The sequence below is a fragment of the Carica papaya genome, chromosome 6 (assembly GCF_054855325.1).
Source record: "Carica papaya isolate Zhongbai chromosome 6, ASM5485532v1, whole genome shotgun sequence".
NCBI classification, from domain to species: domain Eukaryota; kingdom Viridiplantae; phylum Streptophyta; class Magnoliopsida; order Brassicales; family Caricaceae; genus Carica; species Carica papaya.
Window position 1 is genome coordinate 36,537,025 of NC_142314.1, and position 16,406 is coordinate 36,553,430.

At 32.6% G+C, this 16,406-nt stretch overlaps 3 protein-coding genes and 1 long non-coding RNA gene across 5 annotated transcripts; all 4 read left to right on the top strand.

Moving 5' to 3' along the window:
* Nucleotides 1-983: 983 nt before the first annotated feature.
* CSD1 (copper/zinc superoxide dismutase 1) lies at nt 984-4,929 on the top strand. Of its 2 annotated transcripts, XM_088222256.1 has the most exons (8): nt 984-1,284; nt 2,227-2,315; nt 2,408-2,509; nt 3,175-3,270; nt 3,431-3,462; nt 3,574-3,649; nt 3,857-3,910; nt 4,665-4,929. In XM_088222256.1, exons 2-8 carry the CDS (start codon nt 2,240-2,242, stop codon nt 4,685-4,687), a joined length of 459 nt encoding a protein of 152 aa, XP_088078382.1. In that variant the 5' UTR covers nt 984-1,284; nt 2,227-2,239; the 3' UTR covers nt 4,688-4,929. The 2 variants fall into 2 exon arrangements, with proteins under 2 accessions (XP_088078382.1, XP_088078383.1); XM_088222257.1 differs by lacking the exon at nt 984-1,284 and having other exon boundaries at nt 2,214-2,315.
* Nucleotides 4,930-5,573: 644 nt separating this feature from the next.
* On the top strand, nt 5,574-7,546 carry LOC148253621 (uncharacterized). Its single transcript, XR_015821621.1, has 3 exons — nt 5,574-6,261; nt 6,479-6,569; nt 6,918-7,546. It is a non-coding gene; the product is annotated as an uncharacterized LOC148253621 (long non-coding RNA).
* A 291-nt stretch (nt 7,547-7,837) lies between these two features.
* LOC110809622 (Transport protein particle (TRAPP) component) lies at nt 7,838-10,768 on the top strand. The gene is made up of 4 exons (XM_088223487.1): nt 7,838-8,076; nt 8,700-8,817; nt 8,905-9,127; nt 10,326-10,768. Exons 1-4 carry the CDS (start codon nt 7,925-7,927, stop codon nt 10,352-10,354), a joined length of 522 nt encoding a protein of 173 aa, XP_088079613.1. The 5' UTR covers nt 7,838-7,924; the 3' UTR covers nt 10,355-10,768.
* Nucleotides 10,769-11,383: 615 nt separating this feature from the next.
* Nucleotides 11,384-16,136, top strand: LOC110809643 (uncharacterized). Its single transcript, XM_088223123.1, has 4 exons — nt 11,384-12,589; nt 13,293-13,916; nt 14,946-15,109; nt 15,328-16,136. The coding sequence occupies exons 1-4, from the start codon at nt 11,848-11,850 to the stop codon at nt 15,838-15,840; spliced, it is 2,043 nt and encodes a 680-aa protein (XP_088079249.1). The 5' UTR covers nt 11,384-11,847; the 3' UTR covers nt 15,841-16,136.
* Nucleotides 16,137-16,406: the final 270 nt, after the last annotated feature.

Here is a 16,406-nt window from a genome sequence, read left to right on the forward strand (position 1 = left end):
TATTAACTTACGATCTCACTTGAACGATCTTCTAATGATACATAGGAGTACATATCATGATAGGTACTTAGTATTACCATTCTTAATTAGCAGGAACAAACGTAAAATTTTTTACTTCCTCAAACACGTGCTTTCATAAAAGATTGATAGGATGAAAGAACAAGTTAATGTGTTAACTAGGAATGAGAATGACAATTTGGAATTTAGACTCGTTATAACAAACTGCTGAGACTTACTGAAAATAAAATCAGATATCACAGTTAAGTAGATTCGAAGACAATGTAATGTGATGGTCTATGAGATTGCTAGATCTGCAAACTTATTTTTTTAGGTTTTACGTTTGGGAATCTTTAACTCTAAATATTTCTTCGCTATTCAATTAATCTAATGTATTATTTTTAAATTTTTTTTTTTTACTAATATACTAATATATTATATTTATATTAGATTCAATTTTATCACTACAATTCTACTAATATTTTAATCAATTATATTTATAAGATTTCAAATTTTACGTTTTTAATAAAATTTAAATTCGTAATTTTTTTAAAAAGTCAAAAATATAAAACACTATAACACTGTATTAGTGATTATAATTTCTTGAAATTCGGATTAATCAAATAATAGTAGTATATATATTTTTTTTTTATGACGACATAATATTTTGATATATAAGCTAAATGCTGTAAGTTAAATCCTTTCACACGAATATAATTATCACTATAATCAATAATTATATGTGTATATATATTATATTTTCTTTTCCTCAGTCAAAAAAGGAGGCCATAATTACTACATTTAGTAAAAAGTTACGTTACAGAAATTAATTAAAATATTTCCTCACACTTAAGAATAGTCATTAGTATTATTATATAGTTAAAAATACATATATATATATATACACACACACACACACACACACACATTTCCAATGAATCGATTTTCCTTATACAATCAGAAACCCATTTGCACCGGGCTCCGACAGTCTGATCCTCGAAGAAGAAGCCCATCTACAGTATTCTGTTTCTTGCACACCACCCAAATGGCCAAGCTCGCTTACTTTTCTTTTCACTTGAAAGATTAAAAAACCCATTTTCCAGATTTTCCAGTTTACCAAACATTAAATTTTACCAGCCAGCCACCGCATTGGTGGTAGGTGATGGAGATAAATATTAGAAAAATTAATTGAAAAATCACACATTTCTATAAATTAGTGAAAACCCTTTTTCCTTCACATTCATTCACACTCTCCCCCTACTTGTTATTCGTACGGGGTGTTCTGAGGTATAATCTGCTTGATCTTTCTTCCTCCCCCCTCACTTTCAATCATGCAGGAATTATTGGGAGATTTTCATTTTTGTTTTTTTTGTTTCCTTTCTGTTCTTCCTTTATCTTTTCTGGGTTCTAATGGGTTGATTTTTATGACTTGATTTCTGTTTTGATCTTTTGATATTTCTCTATCGAAGATCTTGTTTCTGTTGTGTGAAAAGTGCACTTTTGCGTTGAGAATTTTATCTTTTTGCTATATATTTTTTCATTTTTTGTTATGTTGGTTTTGCTGTTAATTGATGGATTGTGTTTTTAGGGTATGTGTTCTGTTATGATGATGATGATTTTGTGCTTCTCTGTTTGTGGGTTGGACAATTTATTTTCAGATCTCATATAGCGATATGTATACACTTTTTTATTTACATGGTTGATTTGGTTTGCGATTAGAAATCTGACTAAATATATTTGGAGTTTGGTTTTTGAACTTATTGTCTGATATAGATTTAGAAATCTGAAACTGAAAGCAGATCTTACTCTGAAACCAAATCCCGTTTCTATCTGTTCGGCTATCAATATGTGTTGTATTTTGCCTAATTCTTCCTGGTATGAAAGAGTCCTATTTAGTGGGCAGAGATGTTGATTATGTACTCTTTTTGTTCTTTAATTATTAGAAAATGGACATTTCCCATTTGGTGGATATACATATATATATATATATATATATTTATATGTAGACTCTGCTACTCTAGCTGGTCATTCATCCTTGTGCTGTTCTAGCCTTTGACATATTCTGTATTTTTTCTTTGGATGAGCATAATTCACTTGCAGTTCCACCATCGAGTTAGGATTAGTTAATTTCATTTTGTTATGCGTATGTAAACATTGAATGGCTGTGAGACTACATATATATATATATATATATATATATATATGCAAGTTAACAGTTTTATTATCCAGATCACATACAAAAATGGTGAAGGCTGTAGCTGTCCTTAGCAGCAGTGAGGGTGTCAGTGGAACTATCTTCTTCACCCAAGCAGCAGATGGTATTCTAAAATTGTATTAAGTTTATCCTGACCTTTTTTACTGGTTGTTATCTTGTCTAATAGTAGTTTTTTTCTTTTGTTTTATTTTCCAGGCCCAACCACCGTAACTGGTGAAATTTCTGGCCTAAAGCCGGGGCATCACGGCTTCCATGTTCATGCCCTTGGTGACACAACAAATGGCTGCATGTCGACTGGTATAGTGCAATTACTTAAGGTTTCATTTTGTTCATTCCCATTCATTTCCTCGGTCATTCCTGGTACTAGTCACATATTAGAACATGACTTGTGGGGTATGAGTTTTTATGTTTTGGGTTGTCTGGAATGAGAGGAATTAGGAAGACTTTTGAGGGGGTTGAAGATGTTAATGGTTTTGGTATTTTAAAGAATAAATGGTTTCAAATTCTTGATTTTTTTGTTACGGAGTCATCCTCTCGTTTCTTTGGATTTACGAAACTTGTTAATATATTAATAGACTTGTAAACATTATATATGGGTGACGCCCCCTTAGTGCCTATATTAATATAACACACTTTACATTTCAAAAAAATAAATAAATAAATATTGGGGTATGAGTTGCCAGCACCACACCTTAAATTTCTTGATTGTGGAAACTCAACCATGCCCTAAAGGTAGGAATTGAATTTCACAGTCAAAGATTCAAGGCGAATTAAAGGCGGGATGGTGGTAACTTGCATAAGACGACTAATACAAAAAGAAAAATTAGGAACTGACTAGGAATTGAACGGGAATTGAAACAACTATAGAGTATTAATCGGTTGAGATATAACCAAGGGTTCTAACTATGCATTTCTGCTTTCATGGAATTCTATGTTCAATATTTTTATCAATCTGTTTGCAGGTCCTCATTTCAATCCTGCTGGCAAAGAACATGGTGCTCCAGAGGATGACATCCGTCATGCTGGTGACCTTGGAAATGTAAATGTTGGTGATGATGGTAAGCTTTTTTTCGGCAATTTGATCATTTACTCATTCTAAAATGATGATAAAGGCCTTGATTAGTAGTATCATATTTTGCATTGTAAAATATCATATTTTCTTTATTTGTATAATGGTGTTTAATAATTTTGCTATTAACACTTTTATTTCTGGTTCAGGCAAAGTTAGCTTCTCAATTATCGACAGTCAGGTTCATCTCATCTCCTTTTGGTTTCTTCTTTATGTTCTGTCCATCCTTATTTGGCTTGCGATGCCACCACATAACACTAGTTTCTTCTAAAGCATTTGTCTATACTTGTAGATTCCTCTTACTGGACCAAACTCCATTGTTGGAAGGGCTGTTGTTGTCCACGCTGATCCTGATGATCTTGGCAAAGGTAATCCACCTTAAGTATATATATATATATATTGACATCCTCATTGTAAGCTGTTCTATACTTTGCTTCCCATGTTAAGATATATCTGTGTGCATGTAGGGTGATTGCTTGACCAATTTTATGGTTGATCATTGACAGAGACCCGAAAATATATTCTTCCTTCGTATCATTTATGTGTTTTGATATTGTTTTCTTTTCCGCATCCAGGGGGACATGAGCTCAGTAAGACTACTGGAAATGCTGGGGGCAGAGTTGCTTGTGGTTAGTAGACTTATTTTTTCTTGCTTAAATTTTGATCAGACTATGTTTGGGACAAATGAACTTCGTGAAATTCATTAAGAAATTTACAGTTATTTAACGACGAGGATGAGATGACGGAGATCTATCACAATATAAAACAAGAATAAGTTAGTTACTAGGCAATTTGTAGTGAACTCGAGTCAGTTCATTTAAAATTCCATCAAAAAGTCATGGGATCCCTTATTTCCACTTCGTTTCCTGTAGAAACTCAAAATTTTATCATTTCGGAAAAAAAGTTTCATTCTTCATCATTTTATAGTTACAATAAATATGGATTTCTAGCTGAAACCAAAAATTCATTTCTTCGAATTATAACCTTAATCTGAAATATAGTTTGAAATATGTCGGGATCCTCTATTTTACTTGATTATAAGCAATCATAAGCAATAATCTAGCATAACCTTTATCATATGTCTGATCACGAATTGTTCGTATCATTAAGTTAACCACTCCCGTGGATTTTTCTAGTCTATTAACATTTCTCATTATATGAAAGAAGAAAAACCTTCATTAACTTCGAAAAATTTTAAACTGATTAGAAATTGATTCTCCTGCAACGTATCAGCTACATATTCAGTTTCATTTGATCTTTGCCATGATACCGATATACACCTGGTTTTGGATCGATTCTCATCCTTTAACAAGACGTCCAGCCTGAATTATTCAATATTTTTGCGAATGTGGGAATGCTAATCACCATTATCTTTCTCTGCAGGAGTCATCGGTCTCCAAGGTTGAAGAATCATTTCCAGAAATATTAGAATCAGTTGAAAAGCCCGCGGATCACATGCTGCCTTACCGGTTTTTGGCAGTAAACTCGGTGACTAGAAACTCTTTGAATAAATGGAGATTACTTGTTTGTGTATTTTGGGTTAGACTGGTTTTTGTGGTCTTAAAATTGTGAGTTGTTCTTGTTATTGCTCTGAATAGCTCTCCTCTTATCAGCATTATATCATCATCCCTGAAATTTTCATGCCCCATTTTTCTTACCATTTTCAGAGAATTTTTACATATTGATGAAAAATTATATTAAAGTTAAGAATTTCAATTTAAATTTTTTTTAATTAAAATTAAAAGTATATAATTAGTTTTAAAATTTAATTAAAATCATTCCTTAATTATTTGAGTAAAAATATCAAATACCCTCTTAATATTTACTATAATTTATAATATAGACCATTATTATAAAAATAATGATGTGACAAATATATCACAATTTATATATAAATACCAATTCAATTATATCCACCTTTAAACCATTTTTATTATTTCTCTATAAATCCAATTGATGAGGATTCAATAATTTTTTTTGTTTCTAATATTATTTTAATATATTAAAAAAATATATTAAAATACAATTATTTCACATAAAAAATAAATAAGTGAATAAAAGTATATAATATATTCCGAGTTACAATATATAAATATCCCAAATTACAATATCTATTATTAATTATAAGTTCTAGTTTCAATAAGTTTAGTTTAGTTCGTATTGAGTGAAATAAGCTCCAATATCCTAAATTAATTTTTAAAAAAGTTAAAATTAATGTATAAAATTTAATTTTTTAATTATATAAATTTTTATTTAATATAAAAAATTAAGAAAAATATGTGTATAATGAAATTGAAAACAAAAATTTTCCACACAATCAAACGGTCAAGATTTGTTTTCGCGCGCGTGGACGATCCAGATTTATTCACTCCTCAGACGCGATCGGATGATCGCGATTAAACGCGATAAACAGTTCAAATTCATTCTCTCTTTAAACGCGATCATACCGTCCAGATCAAATCGCGATGAACTGTTCATATTTATTTTCTATTTAAATACGATCGGACGGTTCAAATCAAACGCGATAAACAGTATAGATTAAAAGGAGACGGATATAAATATTTCACTTCATATCAAACTATAACTCTAGCCACCAGCCCTCCCCCCTCTTCCCGCTGGAGAAGAAGAACTAGTCGTTGGGAAGGGAGCCGACTGTCGCCTGCCATCATGCTGGAGCCACCTCTGACCGCCAAAAGAGGTAAAAAAAATTTTATTTGCTCGAAATTCGATTTTGAACACCTCCATGGCCAAATCAGAGCAAAAGAATTGGCAGATGAGCTAGAAACTGCGGGTAAAGACTGGTGGCACCGCCACGGAAAAAATAAAAAATCACATCCGATGAGGCTCTTTCCGATTCTTATTTCATGTAATTTTTTCACCATTGTATTTACCACTTTGTTTCCCACAGGTTGACCGAAGAAAAATGCCCAACCGTGAAGATGAGTCGCCAGAGCCACCGCACCGGAAAACTTCACCCCCGGTAAGCCTCTATTTTTTTTTACTTTTTTCAACCAATCGAAACCTCTTAATATGTTTTTTTACAGAAATGAATACAAAACCGACCGAAACTGACCGAAAACGGCCAGCTCGGGGCAAACCACTGCCGTAGGCAGTGGCGCCGTGCCAGAATCTCAAAATTGACTGAAAAATGTTTCTAACACTGATTTTGAATTTTTGGGGTATTTCTTAATATTTAGAACGTATTTTAATCCCCGAAAGAAAATTCAAAGAACCTGGAGACCGCCAGTCAATGTAGCTGAAAGCTTAACGTTTTGGATATCGATTCAAGTAAGAATCCATCACTTTATTACCTATTATGGAATTGAAATTTAATTATAAATAATATAATATTTTGTGTAATTTAAAAAATTTTGATAATTAATTACATGTTACTAATGGAGGCAGAATTGGTTATTTATCATTGTTTATCTTATTTTAACTGATTGAATGATTTTACAATTTCGAATGTATGAAAATATATTAGAATTAGTATGATGATTCGTTTGTGTCCCTTGATACATGTATTGCTTATTTTATATGGTTTACAGTTAAATTAAAAAATTGAACAATTAAATGTAAACGAAAAATTACTTGATTAACTGAATTAATGAATGGTAATCTTACTGGATATCATAGGAGATGGTGGACGGATCAGGTACATAGGGACCCTTACCGTAAACGTTGCCTCATACTTGATGAGATATCGAGAATTAGTGTTTTGGCGCTCATACTGGATGGAGTATGTGGATGATTCGTTTGACTCTCATGTCGAACGGGGTATTGAAGGATGGTATTTTCAGCGCTAATACTGGACAGGGTATAGGGATGACCAGTTAATTGAAAATATTGAATAAGGGTTCACTTATAGCATGGATATCCATATACACCCTCATAAATACTAATAGGCTGATTAAAAGAGAAAGTTGTTATTTTGATTAATTGAATATGAGATCATGATATCGTTGTGTTATCGCCTTCATAAGTCAGTTTTGAAAATTTCGTTACGGTAAGTGTACAATAAATGATTTTATTTATGATAAATTAATTTACTTAAATTAAGAGCTCTATTAGTTATTTTTATAATTTTTACCAACCTTCATTTTTGTATAACATTCTTATTGGGATAATGTAACTCACTCTTTCATTAATCATTTCAGATCAAGAAAAATTAAGATTCAGATTCCGATCTACAAGAGAGTTGCGTATAGGATGTTAAATTGTTTACTTTCCAGTTATTTCTTTGATTTTTTCATTGTTCTTTTAAAAGGTTCATTCCCGTAATCCTATTAATTATTTTAAATTATTGTATAAATAATATAAACCCTAACGTTATTATTTTATTTTTTATTTATAATTTATTTTTTTTAAGTTATGATACGTTACATAAACCTTTCAGAATATATAGATTTTCATAATTGAATAATTATAACAAGTTAAAATTTAATTTAGTATTTTTTATTAAAAAATAATAAAACATTATTAATTCTAAAAATATAATAAATTATTTAAATTTGAAAATATAAATATAAACATTTAGATAAAATACATTGCTTTATTTTCCCACTTCATCGTCATTATTCCATTTCTAAGAAAACCAGAGTGAGAGAGCGAGAGAGAGAGAGAGAGAGAGAGAGAGAGAGAGAATGGGGAGAGAGGTATCAGAGAGCTGTGTGGATAGTCTACTCACCGAAATGGTTTCGACATATTGCAATCGGTTTTATGCTAATAAGCCTGAGCTCGCTGCTCGACGGATCGAGGCCATTGGCTATCAGGTCGGTCATCAGCTCTCCGAAAGGTACTCTCTCATGGACCCGATCAAATCAACGTCAATTCCAATTTTCAATCTTCGTTGATTCTTCTCTTATTGTACATACTGGTCGATGCGTTTCCGTCTCGTGTTATTTACTTAATTTAAGAAATAATCTTTAGATCTGCTGTGGAGGATAACTTGATTGATCATTGGTGATTGCGAATTTTGCTTTTTTATTTAGTATTTTATATTCGTTTTGTCGTTTCAGTATGTGTTTGGTTGCTGAGAAAGTTAGGCAAGTAGGGAAAAAAGGGGGATTATTTCATCTAGGTATTCTGTTTTAGCTTGATTTTCTTTTACCTTCCAATTTTCGGGAAGAGAAGCTTGTGTTTCAGTTCTATTATCCTAGAAAGGAAATATCTACCCTAAAATTTTGATTAATGAAGTTATTTTTCTAAGCGTAATTGGAAAATTATTTTCATGGAAATCATGTTCATTGCTTTGGTTATCAGGTGCTAGGCAATAAGTTACGGACTTGGAATTGTCGTATTGTGATTTTTTTGGGAGTAATAATTGTTGTTTAAGATTTGAGAATAGGGTTTGACATGTTGATATTACTTGATAATATTATAATCTGATGTGAGAATTTAAGTTTTCGCGGTTGTTAGATATACCATGGAAAGGCCGCGATTTGGTGATCATCTAGAAGCAATTAAGTTCATCTGCAAGGATTTCTGGTCTGAACTCTTTAAAAAGCAGATAGATAATTTGAAGACAAATCATAGAGTAAGTTCTTATAGAGCTAAAAATTTACTGGTTACTTAATTCAGTGATTTGAGTTCAAAGAAGTGATTTCATATTTTTTATCTTTAGGGTACCTTTGTATTGCAAGACAATCGGTTTCGCTGGCTTGCCCACATGTCCATGGATCCATTATCTGAAAAGGAAACTGAGGATCCTGCGGCTATGGCTGAAAACAAGGCAGCACAAGCTATAAGCATGTACCTCTATTTTCCATGTGGAATCATAAGGGGAGCTCTTTCAAATTTGGGCATTCCTTGTGCAGTTTCTGCTGATATTTCAAACCTTCCTGCATGTGAGTTGCCCACTCTTGAATGCTCCGCACTTTTGAGTCTATGCTCATTTGGTTACTAATTGGTTATGTTATGAAGCATGGAATCATAAGTTATGGGGGACCGTTCAACATTATTATTTATATTTTTAGATTCTGATTAGTTGCCTGATCTTGAATACCATGTGCTTTTATAGTTCATGATGTTTAGTGAAGCTCATTTCGACCATACCATTATAAAAATTCCTTATCCATTACTTTGAGATTGTCCGTCTGACTTGCAGTGGGTAACAATTTAGAGTTTTATTTTATCGATGGCTTGGTCATAATCTTCCTAGCAAAGCTTGATTCTATAGTTTGCTTCTTCCTGAATTGCCTTAATAACCTTTTATAGTATTGTTCTGACCAGTTTCATATAGTACTTTTCCTGTAGTCATGACTTGTGAGTTTCTTGTTTTCCCCAAAGTTGATTGTTTTTAATTTCCACATTCCTTTTATATTCCTTAGTTTTTAATTTTATCAAGTAATCTTTGTATTCATTTCTTATTTTCAAATTACCAGCTCCATATTATGTATAACTAAAGCATTATTAGTACTGTTTTGCCTTTTGATGTTCGTTATTGTTTCTTAGGCTGTATAACTGTCTATATAGTTAGCTTCACATATGTTCATAGGATTAAATTATGTTTTTGATTGGGGGTACTAAGTTACTAAATCTGTGAGTGTTTTGAACGAAGGATGACAAGAATGCCATTATCCATTTGAAAAGGACTCACTATTTTGATGATACTATATAAATACAACAAATATCACTGAATGGGTACAAACAAAGGGATCGATATTATGATGTTCTCTGTATTAGAATTATAGAGGAAAATAGGAGACATTTGTGAAACTTAAGAAGGCTGTACTGGACTGTGTTAATGAGTTATGTGTGTATATATATATATAAAAAGCATTGCATTCATCAGTTTCTGAAGGTTGAGAAGAATAGTGAAAAAAAAAAAGAAGCTTGGCAGACAACATACAAAATTGTGCAATCTCTTTCTCACTTGATATCAAGTATAGTTTTGACAGTTATGATGAACTCGTGTTTAATTTATTGTTCTTTTCATCTTTAATCTTTGTTCTACATTTAGGACTTATATACCTCTTAACACTTTTATCTGCATAATACACCTGACATTGTATGTTTCTGCGAATCTTTTTTTGCATTAAACAGGTTCCTTCGTGGTTCGTATAAAAGCTTGACGTGCACTTTGGCAGAGAAGTGAGGGTAGTTTGTATTCATATTCGTGTTTTTCTCTACGAACACATTTTGATGTGAGAATCTCTACATGTTTGTGGATCTGTCCCGAATCTCCAAGCTTGTAGAATCAGACTTGTCTTTAACAGGAACTCCCGTTCTCGATCCGTCTGGGGGTAAGGACCTATTATCGATCTCTGCTTGAAGTTTAGGTACCGAGATTGTGAATGGGTTTTTAAGCAATTAGTTCTGAAGTAGTCTGGATGATTCAGAGAAGTCTGATTCTTTTGGGTAAAAACTTATATATCTCACTAACTATAATCCATACTCACCTCTTTTTTTCAGTTTATTCAGCATGTATAATGTGAGATCCATAACAAAGCAATGGGAATTATGTGATTATTATTATCTTAATATAATTTTTAATTTTATTTAATTAAATATTATATATTAATTATTGTAAATTATCGTAAATTTTTTAAAATTTAATTAAGATTATTAATAAATTAAATATTTAATTTTATTAAATTAAATATTATATATTTAACTATTATTAACTTATAATCTTCAAAAAAAAATAATTAAATGTTAAATGGTAAATTAAATTAAATATTATCTGTCTATAATTTTATTATAACCGTCATTAAAAATATATAATTAATATTAAATAGATGTGTAAAGTAAATTTAAAGGAAAAAAAAATAAAAACTATTAATTAATTTATTTACAAAAAGTAGAGTTATTAGTAATTCATAAAAAATTTAATTAATCTAAAATGAAAAATAATAATAAATAAGAATAAAAAGGTTTTCTTTTTTTCTCTTTTAAATAATTTTGGCTTAATTTATTATATATTGCTTTATGCTAAAATTTATATATTTATAAAAAAAAATTTATAATTTTTTTAATTAAAATTATTTGTTAATATCTTAAACAATAATCATAAAAATAAATAAAATATTAATTCATTTTTATTATTTTATTAAACAAAAATAAAATTCTTTCCCCTTCTACTTTTTTTTTTTTTTTTCTTTTTCTGATTTCCATCCCTTCTCCATCAGTCCCTCTCTCCCGAGCAGGCCCTCACTGTTTAGATGATTAACAGTAAATGATCAAGCAGAGGCTTTTTCTATCTTCCCAAAACCACATGTTCTTCCTTTATCACATTTTGATTAACAGTTATAATCCAACAGTTTCTGTGGAAAAATTCAGGAATCTCCACTTTCGTTTTTTTTTTCTTTTGGATAAAGTGCCACTCTTGACTCATGTTAATTGTATTGACCCCTGTTTGCTTCCTGAGAAAGTTTCCACAACACTGTCTCTCTCTGCTTCTTCCTTACTACTGAAGTTCTCGAGGAAAGTTCTTTAACAGTTCCACGCCCTGGGTTTTGTCGATTTCATTTTTCCCAATTCTTCAACATTTCAAATTCTCTTCCTTTCTTCCTCTTCTGGGTTCTTTTTCTTTTTTCTTTTTCTCTGATTCTCGTTCGGGGAAAACATGTTGTCACTGGATCAAATCTCAAGTGATTTGAAGCTTTTAGAATCGAAGAGACAAGAGCTGAGGAAGACATTGGAGCAACTCCGTCCTGATCAATCACTTGGTCTCAAATGGAAAGAGCTTGAGAACCTCTCTTTCTCAATCAAATCCACCATGCAAACCTGCTTGAAAGAACTCAAATCCAAAGAAGAGGAGATCATTGATCGGCTTAAAAAACTTGAGGTTAGAGAAAACGAAGTAAATCTACGATCGAAGGAGCTGGGTCTGAAGTTGATTGATTGTAGAGGTGGAGAAAGAATGTTACTGTTCTTAAATGATCACGAGAATGAGCTAGAGGAGATTGCCGATGAGGTCTACTGTGCATTACAAGTGTCAGCTGATCCAGCAATACTGGTTTTGGATGCTATTTCAAAAGGGTTTTCTTTGCAGATTGAAAAGGGCATTGTGAGAAGGAGTACTGTGCTTTTGTTGGAACAGTTGATGAGAGTGAAACCCAAGATTGGGAAAGGGCTTAGGAAAAGGGGAACAAGGTTGGCAAAAGAATGGAAGAGTAAGATGGGAGAGGGAGATGAGGAGGAGGATAATGGTGTTGAAGTTTTAGGGTTTTTAATGCTTTTGGGTGTTTATGGATTGGTTTGTGAATTTGATTTGATGGAAATCAGGAGTCTTTTTGAGAGTGTTTCTCACCATAAGCAAGCTCCTGAATTGCGCCGTGCCCTTGGCCTAGTAGATAAAACCACAGGTAATAACCCATTTTTCAACCTGAAACCTTCAATTCTTGTTAAATATTAAGTTAGAACAGATTATATCAAAAGTTTAAGCTAATAGAAAATTGACCAATCTATTATTTATAAATTAACAAGTCTGATATATATAAATTCTTGTGATCACATTCTTCTTCAGTGTCCTATTGCATATAACTAATGGTCTATGGCTTCTGGGATATTAGGGTACAGTTGGGTGTTGGCCAGGACGGTCAAGGATGAAATTTGGGCTTGGAAGGGTATTATGGGTCAGAATAAGATTTTGGGTCTCATAATATTTGCTATTTTTTGGGTTATTTGAAAAGAGATTAACATAAAAGCTTTTGAGGGAGTGGAAGAAGGCATTGACAGAATTAGAGAGAGATGGTTTCAATCCCTTGGTGTATTGATTATGAAACAAAACTTGTAGTCCTTTTGAGAATTTTTGTTACTTAATTGATATGCTAAGTGAATTCTAAATTCTTTTGTATATGGGTTTTGCACTCCCTTGGTTCTTGTAGTTAATACTTATCTCACTTTTTTATTTAAAAAAAAAAAAACTGGACATATTTCTCATTGTGTTAGTTGTTTAAAGTTTTTGTAGTTCATAGAAGGTGAATTTTGATTTGTTTTGATGCTAAAAGCATGCTTATGGATATAATCAACGTTCACCAAATGTTTGATCTTATATTTACTGATCAGAAAGTGGTAGCAGCCTTCTTTCCCAAGAAAAGATTGAGCAATCTCTAATAGAAGATTTGAGTTTAGACAACCAACTTCCTTCACAAGTGAAACTTGATAGGTATATGGCTTCTTCATCATTAAGTTGTTGGCCTGAGCTTAAGTCCTTCTGTATTGGTATGGATGGGAGGGGTTTAGTATCGTTTCTTTGTCAGCACACGGAGGAGCATGATTTTATGTGCAGTGCAGTTTCTGATGCTCTTGAATTGGCCCCAGATCCTGCAAAGCTTGTTTTGGATGTGCTGCCAGGATTTCATCGATCAAATGATTACTTTAAGGGCTTGCCATTGCCTAATGTAAGAAGGAGTTGCATTCTTTTGTTAGAACAGTTAATGACAGTCTCTCTCCAGATTGAACCTTCTGTGAGTGAAGAAGCTTTGAAGTTGGCAATTGACTGGAAAGAAAAAGTGGCACAGAAATACCCTACTGCTGTCACGGTTTATGGCCTCTTGCAGTTTATAGTAACGTATAGACTGGTGTCTGCTTTTGATGCTTATGAGCTTGTTGGATTCTTGGTCAGGGCAAGTGAGCATAAGCAGTCCCCTGACTTATGCCTGGCACTCGGTTTGGAAGACAAGATTCCTAGTGAGTCCCTCCTTTTCTCTTCATGTTCCCCTGCAAAATACATAATTGGCTTAATTTTCTGGATTGTACATATCTTGTACCCTATTAAGGTCATTGATCTTCTATATATTGGTTTATTTTTTCTGAGCATTTTCCAGGCAACCTGTATTCGTTTTCCGAATGCACTCACCTTAATTTGATGTCTAAGAACTTTTGTAGTTAGATAGTTTTATGACATTGTTGGTTCTTAGATATTTCATGATCGTTTTGTGTTTCTAATATGGTGATTTGATACTTGGGGTTGTCATGAATTAATAGGTTAAAATTGTATTTGACTAAATCTTTTCTTTGTATTTGTATGTTCGTTTTTAAGACACAACTTCCTTTTCCCCAATTATTTTCCTCCTTTAAGGCTCTAATTCTTGTTATGATTCTTCTTTCAATGCAATTAGTTTTTAAGAATTCACCCTGTTCTTGATGATACAATTTGTTTTCTTCCTTTTTGTTCTTTCAAACCTTGACAATGTACCTCTTCATTGCATTTGGTCAATCATTGGGTATATATATATGTATATATTTCCTTCACATATTTTATTCCTGACTAAGACATATATAGTTCCCATGATGCCTCTCCTTGATTGAGAGATTCTCAACTTTGGTGTTCAGATTTTATGGCTTGGGGAGAAAGATGAATACCGACTCTCTTCAAACATAATTGGTGTTTTAGTATTTAATGATACATTTGAAAAGTTACCCAGGAAGAAGAAGGAATATTTGCCCATAATTCTTTATCAGTTTGAAAATTAGACTCTTCTTTAAGCCATTTTTCCCTGCTCATAATTGAGTTTATGAGAATTATTTTCTTACCACCGGGCATTATTCCGCCCATCTGGTTATCTTAGGTGTTTCAGCCAATGAAGCCTGATTATGTTCCCGATTTTCTTTTCTCCTTTAAGATGTGTAATTAAACCTGCATTGTCTTTTGCTTTTGGGGTTTATGGCTTTATTCTTTTTCTGTATAATCCTGCAATGTTTGTTTATGTCACGCAGTTCTCATTGAGAATCTTCTTAAAAAGCCTCTGATGCTGGAGGCCATGGAATATATTTGTGCATTTGAGCTATTCTCCGAGTTCCCACCAGCTCGTATCCTAAAAGCTTACTGGAGGTACAACAAGAAGAGAATATACAAGGGGAAAAAATCTCGTCTCACGATGGTAATTTCTTACTTCTACTTATAATTTTTACATGCTCTATACACACAAATGGGTTTTGATATTTCATAAAGATGATCAGTTGTCATGATTTTGTCTGAGAATTATGGAACGAAAATTTAAAGCATGCATATATTCCTTGAACACTTGGATTTTTTTATATATGAATATAGAGAACCGGGATAAACAATTTAAATATTGAGTTTTGAACCTGCTCACAGAAGCAGGCAATCGAAAGAGAAATAGAGACTGTGAGAGCCATCATCAAATGCATCATAGATCACAGGCTCGAATCACACTGTTCGCCAGAGGAGCTCGAAAATTACATTTTGGAGCTAGAAAAGCAGAAGACTATCGGGAATGATTCTGTAGACCAGAAACATAATATCCCAGCTCCTTTCCTCAAGGCTCAAGCCCGGAAGGTTGCTCCAACGTCAGAGACTGCCTTGAATTTGCAACCATCTCTTCAGCATTTGGAAGGCTTGTATGCACATCAAACTCCAACGTACCTAAGCTCATTCGCCAGAAATTATGGCTCCGGAACCTCTGGTTACGTTGCTCAAGAGATGGGCTCGTTTGGCGGAGCCTATAGAGTGGATCCTTCCACCACTCTCTTCAACACCTACACAATGTCACCAGATAAGCAGCATGGTTCTGGTACTGCTGGTGATTGGAACATGCAGCAGTTTGGTTTTCCAGGAACCGAGTATGGAACTTTTACCGGTTTCTGCTAACTTAGAACTGGTTGATGATAGTTTTAACGCGTACAGCTGCAGCAACCGAACAGTTTTTTCTCGTTCACGGATCATTTCTACTGGTCATCAAGTAATAGAATGTAAATGGGTAATCTGATTGTGGAAAGCTACATAGAATGTAAAATTATTAAGTATATTGGGATATATATATATACATACATGTCTATCTGTTTGTATGTATGGGTATAGACGTTTGGATGTTTGCTAAGTTTTTGGATATTGGCATCAATGTGGAAATTGGAGGAAAAAAATTATATGTATGGATTTTTCTTGTAGTTGTATTCTTCTTCTTTTATGGGTCAGCTAATTTGTAGAGAATACTTGTGTTTCAGCTATGACTTTCTTGACTTTATTGTACAGTAAATCAAAATTTATTAAGAAAAAAGTCTGATATAAGTATGTTATTATCTTTGAATATATATATATATATATATATTCTTTGAAGAATCCAACCAGAGGTAATATGGTATGCATATTTGGGAAAAATAACTTGTAATACTTTATAAATATTTCAATTATTGTTCTGGTAAAAATTTGTTTACATC